Below are 14,365 nucleotides of genomic sequence, written 5' to 3'. Positions count from 1 at the left end.
GTGAAAAATGTTTTTCTCATCTCGGTCCTAAAAGATTTCCCCCCTTATCCTTAAACTGTGACCCCTTGTTCTGGACTGTGACCCCTTGTTCTGGAACTGTGACCCCTTGTTCTTGACCCCTATTGCTATCATCCTAATGGGCCTGTCCCACTTGCGCGACTTTTTCGGCGACTGCCGGCACCCGTCATAGGTCGTTGCAGGTCGGCGAAAATGTTCAACATGTTGAAAATTCAGCGGCGACCAGAAAGACGCTACGACTCTTTGGGCGACTGAGGAGACGACTCACGACCATACAGACGACACCCTGGCAACATGTCGCGGGGTGAAGCCTGTATGGTCGTGAGTAGTCGCCCAAAGTTCTGGACCTTGTTCCGGTCGCCTCTGGGTTTTCAACATGTTGGAAATTTTCGGCAACCTGTAACGACCTATGACGGGTGCCGGCAGTCGCCGAAAAAGCCGTGTAAGTGGGACAGGCTCATAAATCATTCAGGAAAAATATCCATTCATCAGTACAGCAGTGTGAGATGATGACTGCATCAGTCAGTCCTTGTAGGTTGTGGGTGGAAGTGGAAGTGGGTTGGCAGCGGTGTGTGTTCTGGTCCACCCCATGATAGGAGAGATGTGGAGGCTTTGGAGAGGGTGCAGACCACGTTTACCAGAATGCTTAGGAGGGAACTGCAGATGCTGGTTTACATCAACGATAGACATAAAATGCTGGAGTAACTCAACGGGTCAGACAGCATCTCTGGATTAAAGGAATAGATGACGTTCCGTGTCGAGACCAGTCTGAAGAAGAGTCTCGACCCGAAATGTCATGCATTCCTCCTCTCCAGAGATGCCGCCTGACCTCCAGCTTTTGGTGTCTCTTTACCAGAATGCTACCTGGAATAGATGGCATTATCTATAAGGGGAGGCTGGGTTGTTTTCTCTGGAACGGCAGAAGTATATAAAATTATGAGAGGCGTAGAAATGCAAAATCTTTCTCCCAGGGTGGAAATGTCATAGTGTTAAGGTGAGAGAGGAAATGTTTAAAGGAGGTGTGTAGGGCAGGTTTTTTACACAGAGAATGATGGGTGCCTGGAACATGCTGCCTGGGGTAATGGTGGAAGAAGATATGATCGTGCAGTTTAAGAAGCTTTTAGACGGGAATATAGAAACGCAGGGGATGGAGGGATATGGGTCTTGTGCAGGCAGAGAAAATTAGTTTAACGGCATCAAGTTTGGCACGGACGTTGTGGGCTGAAGGGCCTGTGCTGTTCTGTTCTATGTTCTATCTATTCAATGAGTGTGCATGAGAAGTCTCAGTGACAGAGGCACAAAGATAGACAAAAAGCTGGGGTAACTCAGCAGGACAGGCAGCATCTCTGGGGAGAAGGAATGGGTGATGTTTCGGTTCGAGACCCTTCCTCAGACTGAGGGTCAGGGGGGAGGAGGACACAGAGATACGGAAGGGTGAGGTGTGTAAACACAGATCAACGGGAACAATCATCAAGGAAATGGATAATTATAGAATGGATAATTGTTAGCTGAGGGGAAGGTGACAAGGAGGCGTTCAATCAGTAATATTTAATCAGGAGGACAGTGAAACCATTTGGAGCACTAGGATGTGGGAGGGATGGAGAGAGAGAGGGAAAGCAAGGGTTACTTGAAGTTAGAGAAGTCAATATTCACACTGCTGGGGTGGTAAGCTGCCCAAGCGAAATATGAGGTGCTGTTCCTCCAATTTGCACTGGGCATCACTCTGACAGTGGAGGAGGCCCAGGACAGAAAGGTCAGTGTGGGAATAGGTGGGGGAGTTAAAGAGTTCAGCAACTGGGAGACTAGGTAATAATAATAATAATAATAATAATAATAATAATAATGGATGGGATTTATATAGTGCCTTTCTAGAATACTCAAGGCGCTTTACATCGCTTTATTCATACATTCCTCAGTCACACTCGGTGGTGGTAAGCTACTTCTGTAGCCACAGCTGCCCTGGGGCAGACTGACGGAAGCGTGGCTGCTAATCTGCGCCTACGGCCCCTCCGACCACCACCAATCACTCACACACATTCACACATAGGCAAAGGTGGGTGAAGTGTCTTGCCCAAGGACACAACGACAGTATGCACTCCAAGCGGGATTCGAACCGGCTACCTTCCGGTCGCCAGCCGAACACTTAGCCCATTGTGCCATCTGTCGTCCCAGGTAGACCGAGGCGGACTGAGCGGTGGTGTTCAAAGGCCTGACGGAGGTCAGGGTCTAGTGGGAGATATTAGAATAGAATACTTTATTGTCACATGTGACAAGTCACAGTGAAAATTCTTTGCTTGCATTCCATGCCGAGGTATCCAAATAGTCACCCATAAAGGGCGCTGACAAAGCTACAGATTCCCCCCCCCACCCCCCTCCCCTCCGCGCCAGTTCCCCCATTGTTCTTCACCTCTGCCCCCCCTCCCCCATGCCGGGTCCTCCATTGTCCATTGTTCTTCATGGCAGTGAAGAACAAAGAAACGCTTCAAGGCCAACATCAAGAACAGTCTGAAGAAATTCCATATCACATCGAGCAACTGGGAGCACATTGCACTGGACAGGTGCCCCGGGAGGAAATCCGTGCAGGAAGGAGCTGCACTTCACGAAATGGAACTACGCTGTGTCGCAGAGACAAACGACAGCACCGTAAGGAGCGAGAGAGAGAGAGAAGGGGGCTCGAAGACTACCGACCACCCACCGCAGTCTCCCCTGCCCACGTTGCACCAAGGTGTGTGGATCGCGGAGCAGCCTCTACAGACATCTGTAGACCCACAAGTAGACGACCCTATGGAGAGGAGAGGACAGTCGTACTCGTTTCGATGATGATGATGACGGGAGTCCCCCCCCCCACGCCGGGAACTCCATTCTCCATTGCTCTACCCCCTCCCCCACGGCGCCCCCCCCCCCCCGCACGCCAGGTCCTCCTTTGCTCCTCACCTCCCATGAGGAGTTGCCAAAGAGTTTCCATTGTGCCTCTACAAGATGGAAGCCGGCTCACTAAACAAGAACGTCATTGTCCTTGTTGGCCTTATCCAGGGCCCTGTCGGTTCAGAGTGGCCACAAGTTGCAGTCACTGAGTGGGGAAGCAAAACAGAAATAGGCGATGTCAAGCTGACAGTTTGCAGTGAAAGGCTCTAGAGGGGGTAAGAGGCAGAGTAATACGTGCAGATGGATTGAGAATGCTGGACGTTAGAGAGAGCGGGACTAGTGTTCTGGAAAATAATCCTAGCCAAAGATATGGCCTTGGAGGTGAAGATGGTTGAAGATTAGAAAAAAGTAATGTACTGATCAAACATTTGGTGATATTTAGATGTGATGGGAATTGAGTTGAATTAAATTGAACTGAATTTAAATATACTGCATGTTTAAGAAAGAACTGCAGATGCTGGAAAAAATCGAAGGTAGACAAAATTGCTGGAGAAACTCAGCGGGTGAGGCAGCATCTAAGGAGCGAAGGAATATACTGCATAGGAGCAGACCCTTCGGCCCACCGAGTCCATGCTGACCATCAATCACCCTCTCTAGTTCATGTTAGTTCTATGTTATCCCACTTTTGCTTCCACTTCATACACACCAGGGGGCAATTAACCTACGAACCCGCAGGTCTCTAGGATGAGGGGGGAAACCGGAGCACCCGGAGGAAACCCACACAGTCCCATGGATATGTGGGGTTGTAGGTTAATTGGCCTCTGTAAATTGCCCCAAGTGTGTAGGGAGTGGGTGTGAAAGTGGGATAACATAGAACTAGTGTGAATGGGTGATCGATGGTCAGCAGGAACCTGTTGGGCCGAAGGACCTGTTTCCATGCTGTATCTAAAACTAAAACTAAATAGACACAGAGAATGGTTTACAATATATACAAACGTTGTTCAATCTTGAAGTCTTTGACATCTGAAAGAACAAACATTTTTTTTTGAAATGTTAGATGAAATGCTTGTCAGGAAATAACGATATTTTACCTGAAAGGAATAGAAAATGTAAACTAACTGGTGGTAACATAAATAACTTGTGTGGGCTGTGAGGAATAGCTAGACAGGAGCTGAAAGTGGCAGTGAATTCCTGTAAAAAGTGAAAAGATTAACTGCAGATGTTAAAGCCCAGTCCCACGGTACGAGTTCATTCCAAGAGCTCTCCCGAGTTTGCCCTGATTCGAACTCGGAGATTTACGGTAATGGCCACTCGTCGGTACTCTGGGCTCTCGTGGACATTTTTCAACATGTTGAAAAATCTTCACGAGTCTTCCCGAGCTTACCTGCCGTTAGCGAGTCTTCCCGAGTACCTGCCGTTAGCGTTACGAGCCGCTAAGGGACGTCCCCGAGCTCCGACGTACCCACTACGTTCATTCTCCGTGCTTACCACGAGTTTGATTTTTTTTAAACTCGGGAGAGCTCTTGGAATGAACTCGTACCGTGGGACAGGGCCATAACTGTGATTAAATTAAAGGTTTAATGTGGGTTAAATTGGGTTAAACAGTTGGGTGCTGGAGGTCTGATGGGCCCGCGGTGTGTGTCCGAAACAGCGGCGAGAACTAAGGAGGACCTGGCGTAAGGGGGCCGCTGAAAGCAAAGAGGGACCATTGGGGACTAAATGGAATAGTGTATAGCTTTGTCAGGCCCCTCTATGTGGCGGCTCTTTGCATACCTGGTGTATGCAAAACAACGAACCTCACCGTGACTTGTCACATGATATAAAGTATCATTCATTCATTCATCCATTCATTCATTCATTCATTCACTCATTCGTTCATTCATTCATTCATTCATTCATTCATTCATTCATTCATTCATTCATTCAGATTTGAAGTTCCCTTGCAAATATGAATCAAAATGTTTAAAGGAAGTGCAGGTGCTGGAAATCTGAAATAAATGCAGAAAACACTGGAAAATCCTATCTATTCATGTGTAATCTTGTATAGTTATCCTTGTATTTCCAGATTTATCCCAGAAATCCAAGCGCAAGTTCTCAAGGATATGAAAGATAATCCACTGTTGATTAGAAAACGTAAAAACATCAGCAAGGAGATCACAGAACATGAAAAGATGCTGTTAGCTGTAAAGCAAAGTGCCAAGAAGCACGGAAAGGTGAGGATTTTTATTTTGTTTCGACTTTATTCTTTGGACTTTACAGATACGGCGAGGACACAGGTCCTTCAGCTGCTCACAATCACAGGTTGAGTAAGTTGGTACTTACTCTATTCCTTTGAGCACAAGAGAATGAGGGGTGATCTTATTGAGGTGTATAAAATCATGAGAGGAATAGATCGGGTAGATGCACAGAGTCTCTTGCCCAGAGTAGGGGAATCGAGGACCAGAGGACATAGGTTTAAGGTGAAGGGGAAAACATTTTTTTGGAATTTTTGGAATCCAAAGTAAACCTGGGTCTCTGGCGCTGTAAGGCAGCAGATCTAACGCCGCCTTGAAATGAATCAAGCCAGATTATTAGTGTCTGCCAAGAATTTGTTTATTGAAACTTCAGGGTAGGAAAAATTAAGTTCCAATCTATTTTAACTCAGTAACATTAAAAGGAAACATTTCGGTTTGTTCCACCAAAAATTGAGAATAATCTGTAATAATCTGTCTGTCCAACATGGTACCCAGCCCAGGCGACTCTGTGCGTGTGCTGGCCACAGAAGTGGATTGGCAATCATGCCTTAGAATCGCTCCACTCGCTTTAATCTCTACTCCTACAGCAACATTTCTTACTTTAACGATGCTCTTCTTAATCTCCCCTCAGATCTGTGTATACGTTATTCCCATTTATCATGTATCTGTACACTGTGAATGGCTCGATTGTAATCATGCATTGTCTTTCCGCCGACTGGATAGCACGCAACGAAAAGCTTTTCACTGTACCTCGGTACACGTGACAATAGACTAAACTGAACTCAACTAACTCAACTAAAACAATGTTTCATCTTTGGCAGTACACAAAAATGCTGGAGAAACTCAGCGGGTGCAGCAGCATCTATGGAGCGAAGGAAATAGGCAACGTTTCGGGACGAAACGTTGCCTATTTCCTTCGCTCCATAGATGCTGCTGCACCCGCTGAGTTTCTCCAGCATTTTTGTGGACCTTCGATTTTCCAACATCTGCAGTTCCTTCTTAAACATTTCATCTTTGACAGTTGTGAAGAGACTGAGAGTAGCATGGACCAATGCTATATCTGGCTAATTGGCCATGACGATATGAATTTCTGCTTTACTGAGTGAATAATCACATCTTGGTTGAAATGTGGTCCAGTTATTCACTTGGAACACACAAGTAATCTTTAATCTTTAATTGTGTGCTTCTGTCGATGGAACATTATTTTAATGCTCATTGAGAAATTAATTTCATATTCATTTCTTTAAAAAAAAAGTCCTAGTCAGAACTTAATGATTTGAACTGGGAACAAATCTCCCATTTATTTCATTGATAGAGAATAATAGATTGCCTCATGTAATATTGAAGGAACGTGCTCACATTTGTATTTATAAAAGCAGATTTATATTTATACAAATAAACAGTTATTGATATTTAATTCCAATTTCCACTGCAGAAGTGATTTAGAGTTATTTAATATTTTAAAATATTCAAATATACTCCATTCAAATACATTCAATGGATTGAATCAGCTAAAGTCCAACACAATCATTCACTAAACTATAGACTACTGATTCTATTTCCATTTAAGCTGTAACTTGGGTGATGAACTGTGGTAGTTATTTAAGTGATTTAATTCTCGTTTTAGAAGGCAGTGTACAATGCAGAACACTGTCGCACAGGCCACCAATGTAGATCGCTGAGTTCTCTTGCTCAATTATCCATTTTCTAAGTTAATTGGCCGCTGTAAATTGGTTCGAATATGTTGGTGTGTGGTACCGTCAGGAAGGGGTTGATAAGAACGGCACGGTGGCACAGAGTTGTTGCCTCACAGTGCCAGAGACCTGACTGCAAGTGCTGTCAGTATGGAGTTTGTACGTTCTCCCTGTGACCGCGTGGGCTTTCCCCGGGTGCTCTGGTTTCCTCCCACATCCCAAAGACGTACAGGTGTGTAGGTTCATTGGCTTCAGTAAAGTTTGTAAATAGTCCCTATGATAGTGTTAGTGTGTGGGGATCGCTGGTCAGCACAGACTGGGTGGAGCTTGGACACTCTCCCTGTGACCGCGTGGGCTTTCTCCGGGTGCTCTGGTTTCCTCCCACATCCCAAAGACGTACAGGTTTGTAGCTTAATTGGCCTCTGTAAATTTGCCCCTAGTGTGTAGGATAGAACTGGTGATTGCTGGTCGGCGTGGACCCAGTGGGCCGAATGACCTGTTTCCGAGCTGTATCTCTAGACTAGACTAGACAGGACAGGGCAAGAGTTACTTACCCTTCAAGCGCTAATCATTCAGAATTATCCCCTTGTGCAGGACACCATAAAGGACAAAGAACCTAAAAGCAGGAAGTACAAGCGTATTGGGTCAAAGGGGGAAAGAATCAAAGGAGAGCAGGTGGACCATCCGACCGTTTGTAAGTCTTCCCCAATGCTTCAGGAAGCCTCTCTGGGAAGCCCGTCCGTAGGAACGGAAAGGATTGATGGAAGTCCGCAGGGAATGGAAGGGAAGCCGGCAGCAACAGAAGCAAAGTATCTGAATTGCAACAAAGCAAATCCAGCAGCGACTTCCCTGAAGGATTTGAGCAGCGGTGAGGAAGCTTTAAGCAACACGCCAGCTGCCAGCATCCCTCCCATCGGCACGCACGCCGGAATGACCACGTGTCTGTCTCCGAACAAAAATCCCAATGTTGACACCAACGAGACATCAATATCAAACTCAAGGTAACTATCGATAAAGTAGGTCACCAAACGTTGCAGTACCTCATCAGTTATACACAGGTCCGTGAATAGTCCTCCCCGTTAGACTGATCAAAGGCACTAAATAGCCCTCCCTCAGTCTGAAGAAGGGTCTCGACCCGAAACGTCACCCATTCCTTCTCCCCAGAAATGCTGCCTGTCCCGCTGAGTTACTCCAGCATTTTACAGACAATAGACAATAGATGCAGGAGTAGGCCTTTCAGCCCTTCGAGCCAGCATACCCTTTCATTGTGATCATGGCTGATCGTCCCCAGGTGCGGCAGAGGTTCACCTGCACCTCCTCCAACCTCATCTATTGCATCCACTGCTCTTGGTGTCAGCTGCTCTACATTGGTGAGACCAAGCGTAGGCTTGGCGATCGTTTCCCCGAAAACCTCCGCTCGGTTCACAATAACCAACCTGATCTCCCGGTGGCTCAGCACTTCAACTCCCCCTCACATTCCAAATCCAACCTTTCTGTCCTGGGCCTCCTCCATCACCAGAGTGAGGACCACCGTAAATTGGAGGAGCAGCACCTCATATTTCGCTTGGGCAGTTTACACCCCAGCGGTATGAACATTGACTTCTCTCATTTCTGGTAGTCCCTACTTTTTCCACCCCTTCTCAGCTCTCCCTCTTCCTTACTTCTCCCCCCCCCCCCCCCCCCCCCACCCCCACCCTCATATCAGTCTGAAGAAGGGTTTCGACCAGAAACGTTGCCTATTTCCTTCGCTCCATAGATGCCGCCTCACCCGCTGAGTTTCTCCAGCATTTTTGTCTATCCCCAATCAGTACCCGGTTCCTGCCTTCTCCACATATCCCTTGACTCTGCTATCTTTCAGAGCTCTATCTAACTCTCCCTTGAAAGCATCCAGAGAATTGGCCTCCACTGCCTTCTGAGGCAGAGAATTCAACAGATTCTCAACTCTCTGTGTGATTCACAACTCTTTTGTGTCTATCTTCCCTGGTCAGACTGGTCAATGGTACTGAGTAGGCTTCACTGTTAGACTGTACAATGGCACTAAAGACCTCTCATAAATGCCTTGTTGAAATTGCGTACAGTTATTAAGTTGCAGGCTTTAGCAATGAGTTGTGGTGGTTTAATTTATTGGCTGACTCACTGGTAAGGTGGTGGGTTGAAGCCAAAAATGATAAACCCTCCAGTGTAATCAGTATTCTTTGACAGTGGGCCCTGCAGAGGGCCTCAGGAAAGAGAGGAGATATGCAAGTGGGACACAAGAAAAGGAAAACACTCATCTTATCATCTAGTACATCACAGACCTCATACGCAGTGCATTGACAAAGGGACGGCTCCTTTCTGCTATATTACACTCTGCGTTTAAAACGCATGTACAATATTGCACATACACAATAGAAACATAGAAAATAGGTGCAGGAGGAGGCCATTTGGCCCTTCGAGCCAGCACCGCCATTCATCGTGATCATGGCTGATCATCCCCTATCAATAACCCGTGCCTGCCTTCTCCCCATATCCCTTGACTCCACTAGCCCCTAGAGCTCTATCTAACTCTCTCTTACATCCAACCAGTGACTTGGCCTCCACTGCCCTCTATGGCAGGGAATTCCATAAATTCACAACTCTCTGGGTGAAAAAGTTTTTTCTCACCTCAGTCTTAAATGACCTCCCCTTTATTCTAAGACTGTGGCCCCTGGTTCTGGACTCGCCCAACATTGGGAACATTTTTCCTGCATCTAGCTTGTCCAGTCCTTTTATAATTTTATATGTTTCTACAAGAATTCCCCCCTCCTCCTTCTAAACTCCAGTGAATACAAGCCTAGTCTTTTCAATCTTTCCTCATATGACAGTCCTGCCATCCCAGGGATCAATCTCGTGAACCTACGCTGCACTGCCTCAATCACAAGGATGTCCTTCCTCAAATTAGGAGACCAAAACTGTACACAATACTCCAGATGTGGTCTCACCAGAGCCCTATACAACTGCAGAAGAAACCGGATCATCTAGTACATCACAGACCTCATACGCAGTGCATTCACAAAGGACGGCTTCTTTCTGCTATATTACACTCGGCATTTAAAACGCATGTACAATATTGCACATTCATAGTAGGTCCCAACCCGAAATGTCCCCTATCCATCTTCTCCAGAGATGCTGCCTGTCACGCTGCGTTCCTCCAGCATTTTGTGTTATTTTTGGTTTTAAAAAAGGACCCAAAATGCTGGGGTAATGCGGTGTCTGCTGCAGTCAACTGCAGTTCCTTGTGTCTACACAATGTTCTTTTACAGGACCAGATGGAGCACACCATTTTTGGCTTAATGCCATTCCACTGACATCTAGATGTATTCTGAATAGAATTTAACACTTTGTTAACAGAAAGGCCTCAGGCCACGAGCACATAGATCAGTGAAAGGATAAAGTAGCATAGAATCATCGAAGTAGCGAAACAGGTCGTGGTGGAGAAGGCATTTGTCGTGCATGCCTTCATCAATCAGGGCACTGAGTGCAAGAGTTAGGATGTCAGTTTACAAGTGTACAAGACGTAGAAACAAAGAACTGCAGGTGCTGGTTTATACCATGGTTGACACTAAGTACCAGAGTATCTCAGCAGGCCAGGTAGCTTCTCTGGAAAAAAGGATGGGTGACGTTTCGTGTCGGGGCTGCTGGTGAGAGCACGTTCAGAGCGTTGTGTACAGTTCTGGTTGTCTAGCTAATGCAAAGATGTCATTAAAATGGAATAAAAAAGATTTACTCCATCTACGCCCCTCATAGTTCTGTATACATCTATCAGGGCTCCCCCTTCAGCTCCGTCATTCCAGGTAAAACTATCCAAGTTTACCCAGTGGAGCAGCTAGTAGAGCTGCTGCCTTACAACGCCAGAGATCTTGGTTCGATCCTGACCTCGGGTGCTGTCTGTGTAGAATGTGCCAATTCTCCCGTGGGTTGCCTCCAGGTGCTCCGGTTTCATCCCACATCCGAAAGACGTGCGGGGTTGCAAACGAATTGGTCTCTGTAAAATTGTGTAGGGCGTGGGTGAGAAAGTGGACTAACATAGAGCTTGTGTGAGCGGCTGATCGATGGTCGGCATGGACTCGTAGGGCCTGTTTCCATGCTGTATCGCTAAGCTGAACTAAATGAACTAAACTCCCCTTATCGGTAACACCCCCCTCTCTCTAACTCAGGCAGCATTCTGGTAATCATCTCCTACACAGAGATAAAAGTCAGGGAGGTAATCAAATAGCTTTAATTAGTTTTAGCATAGATGTCCAGGTATAATCACCCTCAACACCACATCCCGACCATATGTTCATAAGTGATAGGAGCAGAATTAGGCCATTCGGCCCATCAAGTCTACTCCGCCATTTAATCATGGCTGAACTATCCCTCTTAACCCCATTCTCCTGCCTTCTCCCCATAACCCCTGACACCCATACTAATCAAGAATCAATCTGTCTGCCTTAAAAATATCCACTGACTTGGCCTCCACAGCTGTCTGTGGCAAAGAGTTCCACAGATTCACCACCCTCTGACGAAAGAAATTCCTCCTCATCTCCCTCCTAAAAGAACGTCCTGTAATTCTGCCGCTATGACCTCCAGCCCCAGACTCTCCCACTAGTGGAGGCATCCTCTCCACGTCCACTCTATCCAGGCCTTTCACTATTCGGCCTCCGTTAGGTTGCTTTTTTTGTTGTTGAGAAAATGCAGTAAACGTGCAACTTTTTTAGGACACAAGAGAAGGTGAAGAAAAAAACGAGCCCGTGCGGCAACCAGATGGGTGAAATACATCCAGCATCAGTAAGTGATTTAGATGAAGTAACCGTGCGTGCATCAACTCTTTATGAATATCATGTAGAAAACTGTTTTCTAATTATCCGTTGCAGATTTATGCTATAATTTGACTATATTTCTTGCGTAACATTTGCAATACAACTTGTGCGCATATAATACAATTTCCGGGTATATTTGACACCTGCTACTGTGTTGGCATCAAAACGTGGCGACACGTGTGCACTGCCTCGGTGATGTCTGCTGTGTTATTTTACCGAGCAAGCATTTTTCCGAGTTGTATGCAAAACCACGCAACAATAAAGTATCATCGAATCTGAAATAAATTAGGAAGAAGAACTTTTAAGGGTGGCATGGTGGCACAGCGGTAGGGTTGCTGCCTTACAATGTTAGAGACCCGGGTTCGATCCTGACTATGAGTGCTGTCTGTACGGAGTTTGTACGTTCTCCCTGTAACCTGCATGGGTTTTCTCCGAGATCTTCGGTTTCCTCCCACACTCCAAAGACGTACAGGTTTGTAGGTTAATTGGCTTTGGTTAAATGGTAAATTGTCCCTCGTATGTGTTGGGTAGTGTTAAGGGGCTGTCCCACTTGGGCGACCTAATTGGCGAGTTTAGAAGAGTTTGAAAAAATGACATGTTGAAGACCTCCTTCGACTATGTTGAAGACCAGCTTCGACTAGCTACGACTAACTTCGGGAAAATTGGACACCGAATAGTGGAGAGTGAAGACAACCTCCTTCGACCTCCCTTCGACTATGATGAAGACTATCTTACGACTACCCTCGATTACCTACGACTAACATGCCGACCTACAACGATTAAACCTATGAGTAAAAAAAGTATCGATTTTTTCCATGGCAACCTTTTTTTGCTCGTGGTCATTTTTTAACATTGAAAAAAACGCCGCGACTTAGCTGAGGCTTGAGTACGCGGAGACCACTCTCGAGCATGAAGGAGAGTTACGAAGACCTCCTACGACCTCGTGCCGACCATGCTGCGAGTATGAGTCGAGTGCAAACTCGCCAGAACTAGCGGATTAGGTCGCCCAAGTGGGACAGCCCCTTTAGTGTGCGGGGATTCCTGGTCGGTGCAGACTTAGTGTATCTCTAAACTAAACAAAAATCCTGGCGACACTTGTGTACAGCCTAGGTGATGTCTGCTGTATGATTTATACCGGGTTGTATGCAAAACCAAACATTTCACTGTACCCAGGTACATAAAGTCTCAGCAAATCAGTGAATCATTGAATAAATAATCTGTTTGTTTTCCCCAACCTCTGAAGATAAATGAACACTAACTGTCTTCACCTGACTGTAGATAGACACAAAGTGCTGGAGTAACGCAGCGGGTCAGGCAGCACCTCTGGGGGAAAAGGATGGATGACATTTTGGGTCGGGACCCTTTTTCAGACTCTGACTGTATCTTAACGCAGCCGCAGGTCCGGTGGACTGGGACATCGGGAGCTCGCGGGTCCGGGGGGAGAGAGAGACCGCTTCCCGGAGCTCCCGCAACGCGACCTCTCCAGCCCGTGTCGCGGGGTTGGAACGACCCGGACCGGGACCGTACATCACCTGGCGCGGCTTCATGGCCGTGGGACTCACCATCGCCCGTGGGGGTTCCAACCTTGTACTTTCAGACCGGGAGCGGGGCCGTAAATCGCCCCGCGCGGCCTAAAATGGCCGTGGGACTTATCATCACCAGCCTGGGGCTTGGACATCGGGAGAGACATGGAGAACAGGGGAGAGAAAAGACTTTGCCTTCCATCACAGTGGGTTCACTGTGATGGATGTTTGTGTGAATTTAATTGTGTGTATGTCTGTAGGACATTGTCTTTGTTTGTATGGCTGTGTAAACAAAATTTCGTTTGAGTCTCACTGAGGCTCAAATGACAATAAATTTGTATTGTATTGTAATATCAAAATTATCTACGCTGACTAGTTGCATTTTGAAGTAACTGACATATGTGGGATTAGACTATTCAATGCTCAAACCTAGAACATTTTGGTGTGTGTGTGTGTGTGTGTGTGTGTGTGTGTGTGTGTGTGTGTGTGTGTGTGTGTGTGTGTGTGTGTGTGTGTGTGTGTGTGTGTGTGTGTGTGTGTGTGTGTGTGTGTGTGTGTGTGTGTGTGTGTGTGTGTGTGTGTGTGTGTGTGTGTGTGTGTGTGTGTGTGTGTGTGTGTGTGTACATCACATCACATCATGTGCTATATTTACTCACTGAGGTATTTATGGTCCTCAACATTTAATACCTCATAAATGTTTAAGTGCATAATCCATTAGAAGTGTAATACAAAACGTAGATGGCATGGTTACAAACATTGTAATGGCTGAACTTTACGGTCTACTTGGGTATAGATCTACATCACAAATCTCAGCGTGCCGAGCTCCTACTTCAGCTGCATTGTTACGCAAACATGTTAAGCTGTAACCTGGGAAAACATCTGTCATGTTAGAAACCATGTACTCAAATGGTAGCACAAGGGACTGCAGATGCTGGTTTACATTTAAAAAAACACCGTGTGCTGGAGTAGGTAGACAAAACTCAGCAGGTGAAGCAGCATCTATGGAGAGAAGAAATAAGCAACGTTTCGGGTCGAGACCCTTCTTCAGACTGATGTTGGGGGGGGGGGGGGGCGGGAAAAAGAAAGAAAGAGGCGGAGACAGTAGGCTTGTGTGGGAGAGCTGGGATGGGGAGGGGAAGGAGGGAGAAAGCAAGGACTACCTGAAATTAGAGAAGTCAATGTTCATACCGCTGGGGTGTAAACTACGCAAG

The 14,365-nt window shown here is 46.4% G+C and overlaps 1 protein-coding gene across 1 annotated transcript in view; it reads left to right on the top strand.

Moving 5' to 3' along the window:
• Positions 1 to 14,365, top strand: part of cdkl3 (cyclin dependent kinase like 3) — a 37,879-nt gene that overhangs the window by 15,577 nt on the left and 7,937 nt on the right. The window contains exons 7-9 of the mRNA XM_033029306.1: positions 4,949 to 5,096; positions 7,406 to 7,812; positions 11,530 to 11,599. Coding sequence (XP_032885197.1) covers positions 4,949 to 5,096; positions 7,406 to 7,812; positions 11,530 to 11,599 — 625 coding nt within the window. The remainder of the gene's footprint in view (positions 1 to 4,948; positions 5,097 to 7,405; positions 7,813 to 11,529; positions 11,600 to 14,365) is intronic.

Source organism: Amblyraja radiata, chromosome 11 (genome assembly GCF_010909765.2).
Source record: "Amblyraja radiata isolate CabotCenter1 chromosome 11, sAmbRad1.1.pri, whole genome shotgun sequence".
Taxonomy (NCBI): Eukaryota; Metazoa; Chordata; class Chondrichthyes; order Rajiformes; family Rajidae; genus Amblyraja; species Amblyraja radiata.
This window is presented reverse-complemented; position numbering and strand designations above follow the sequence as displayed.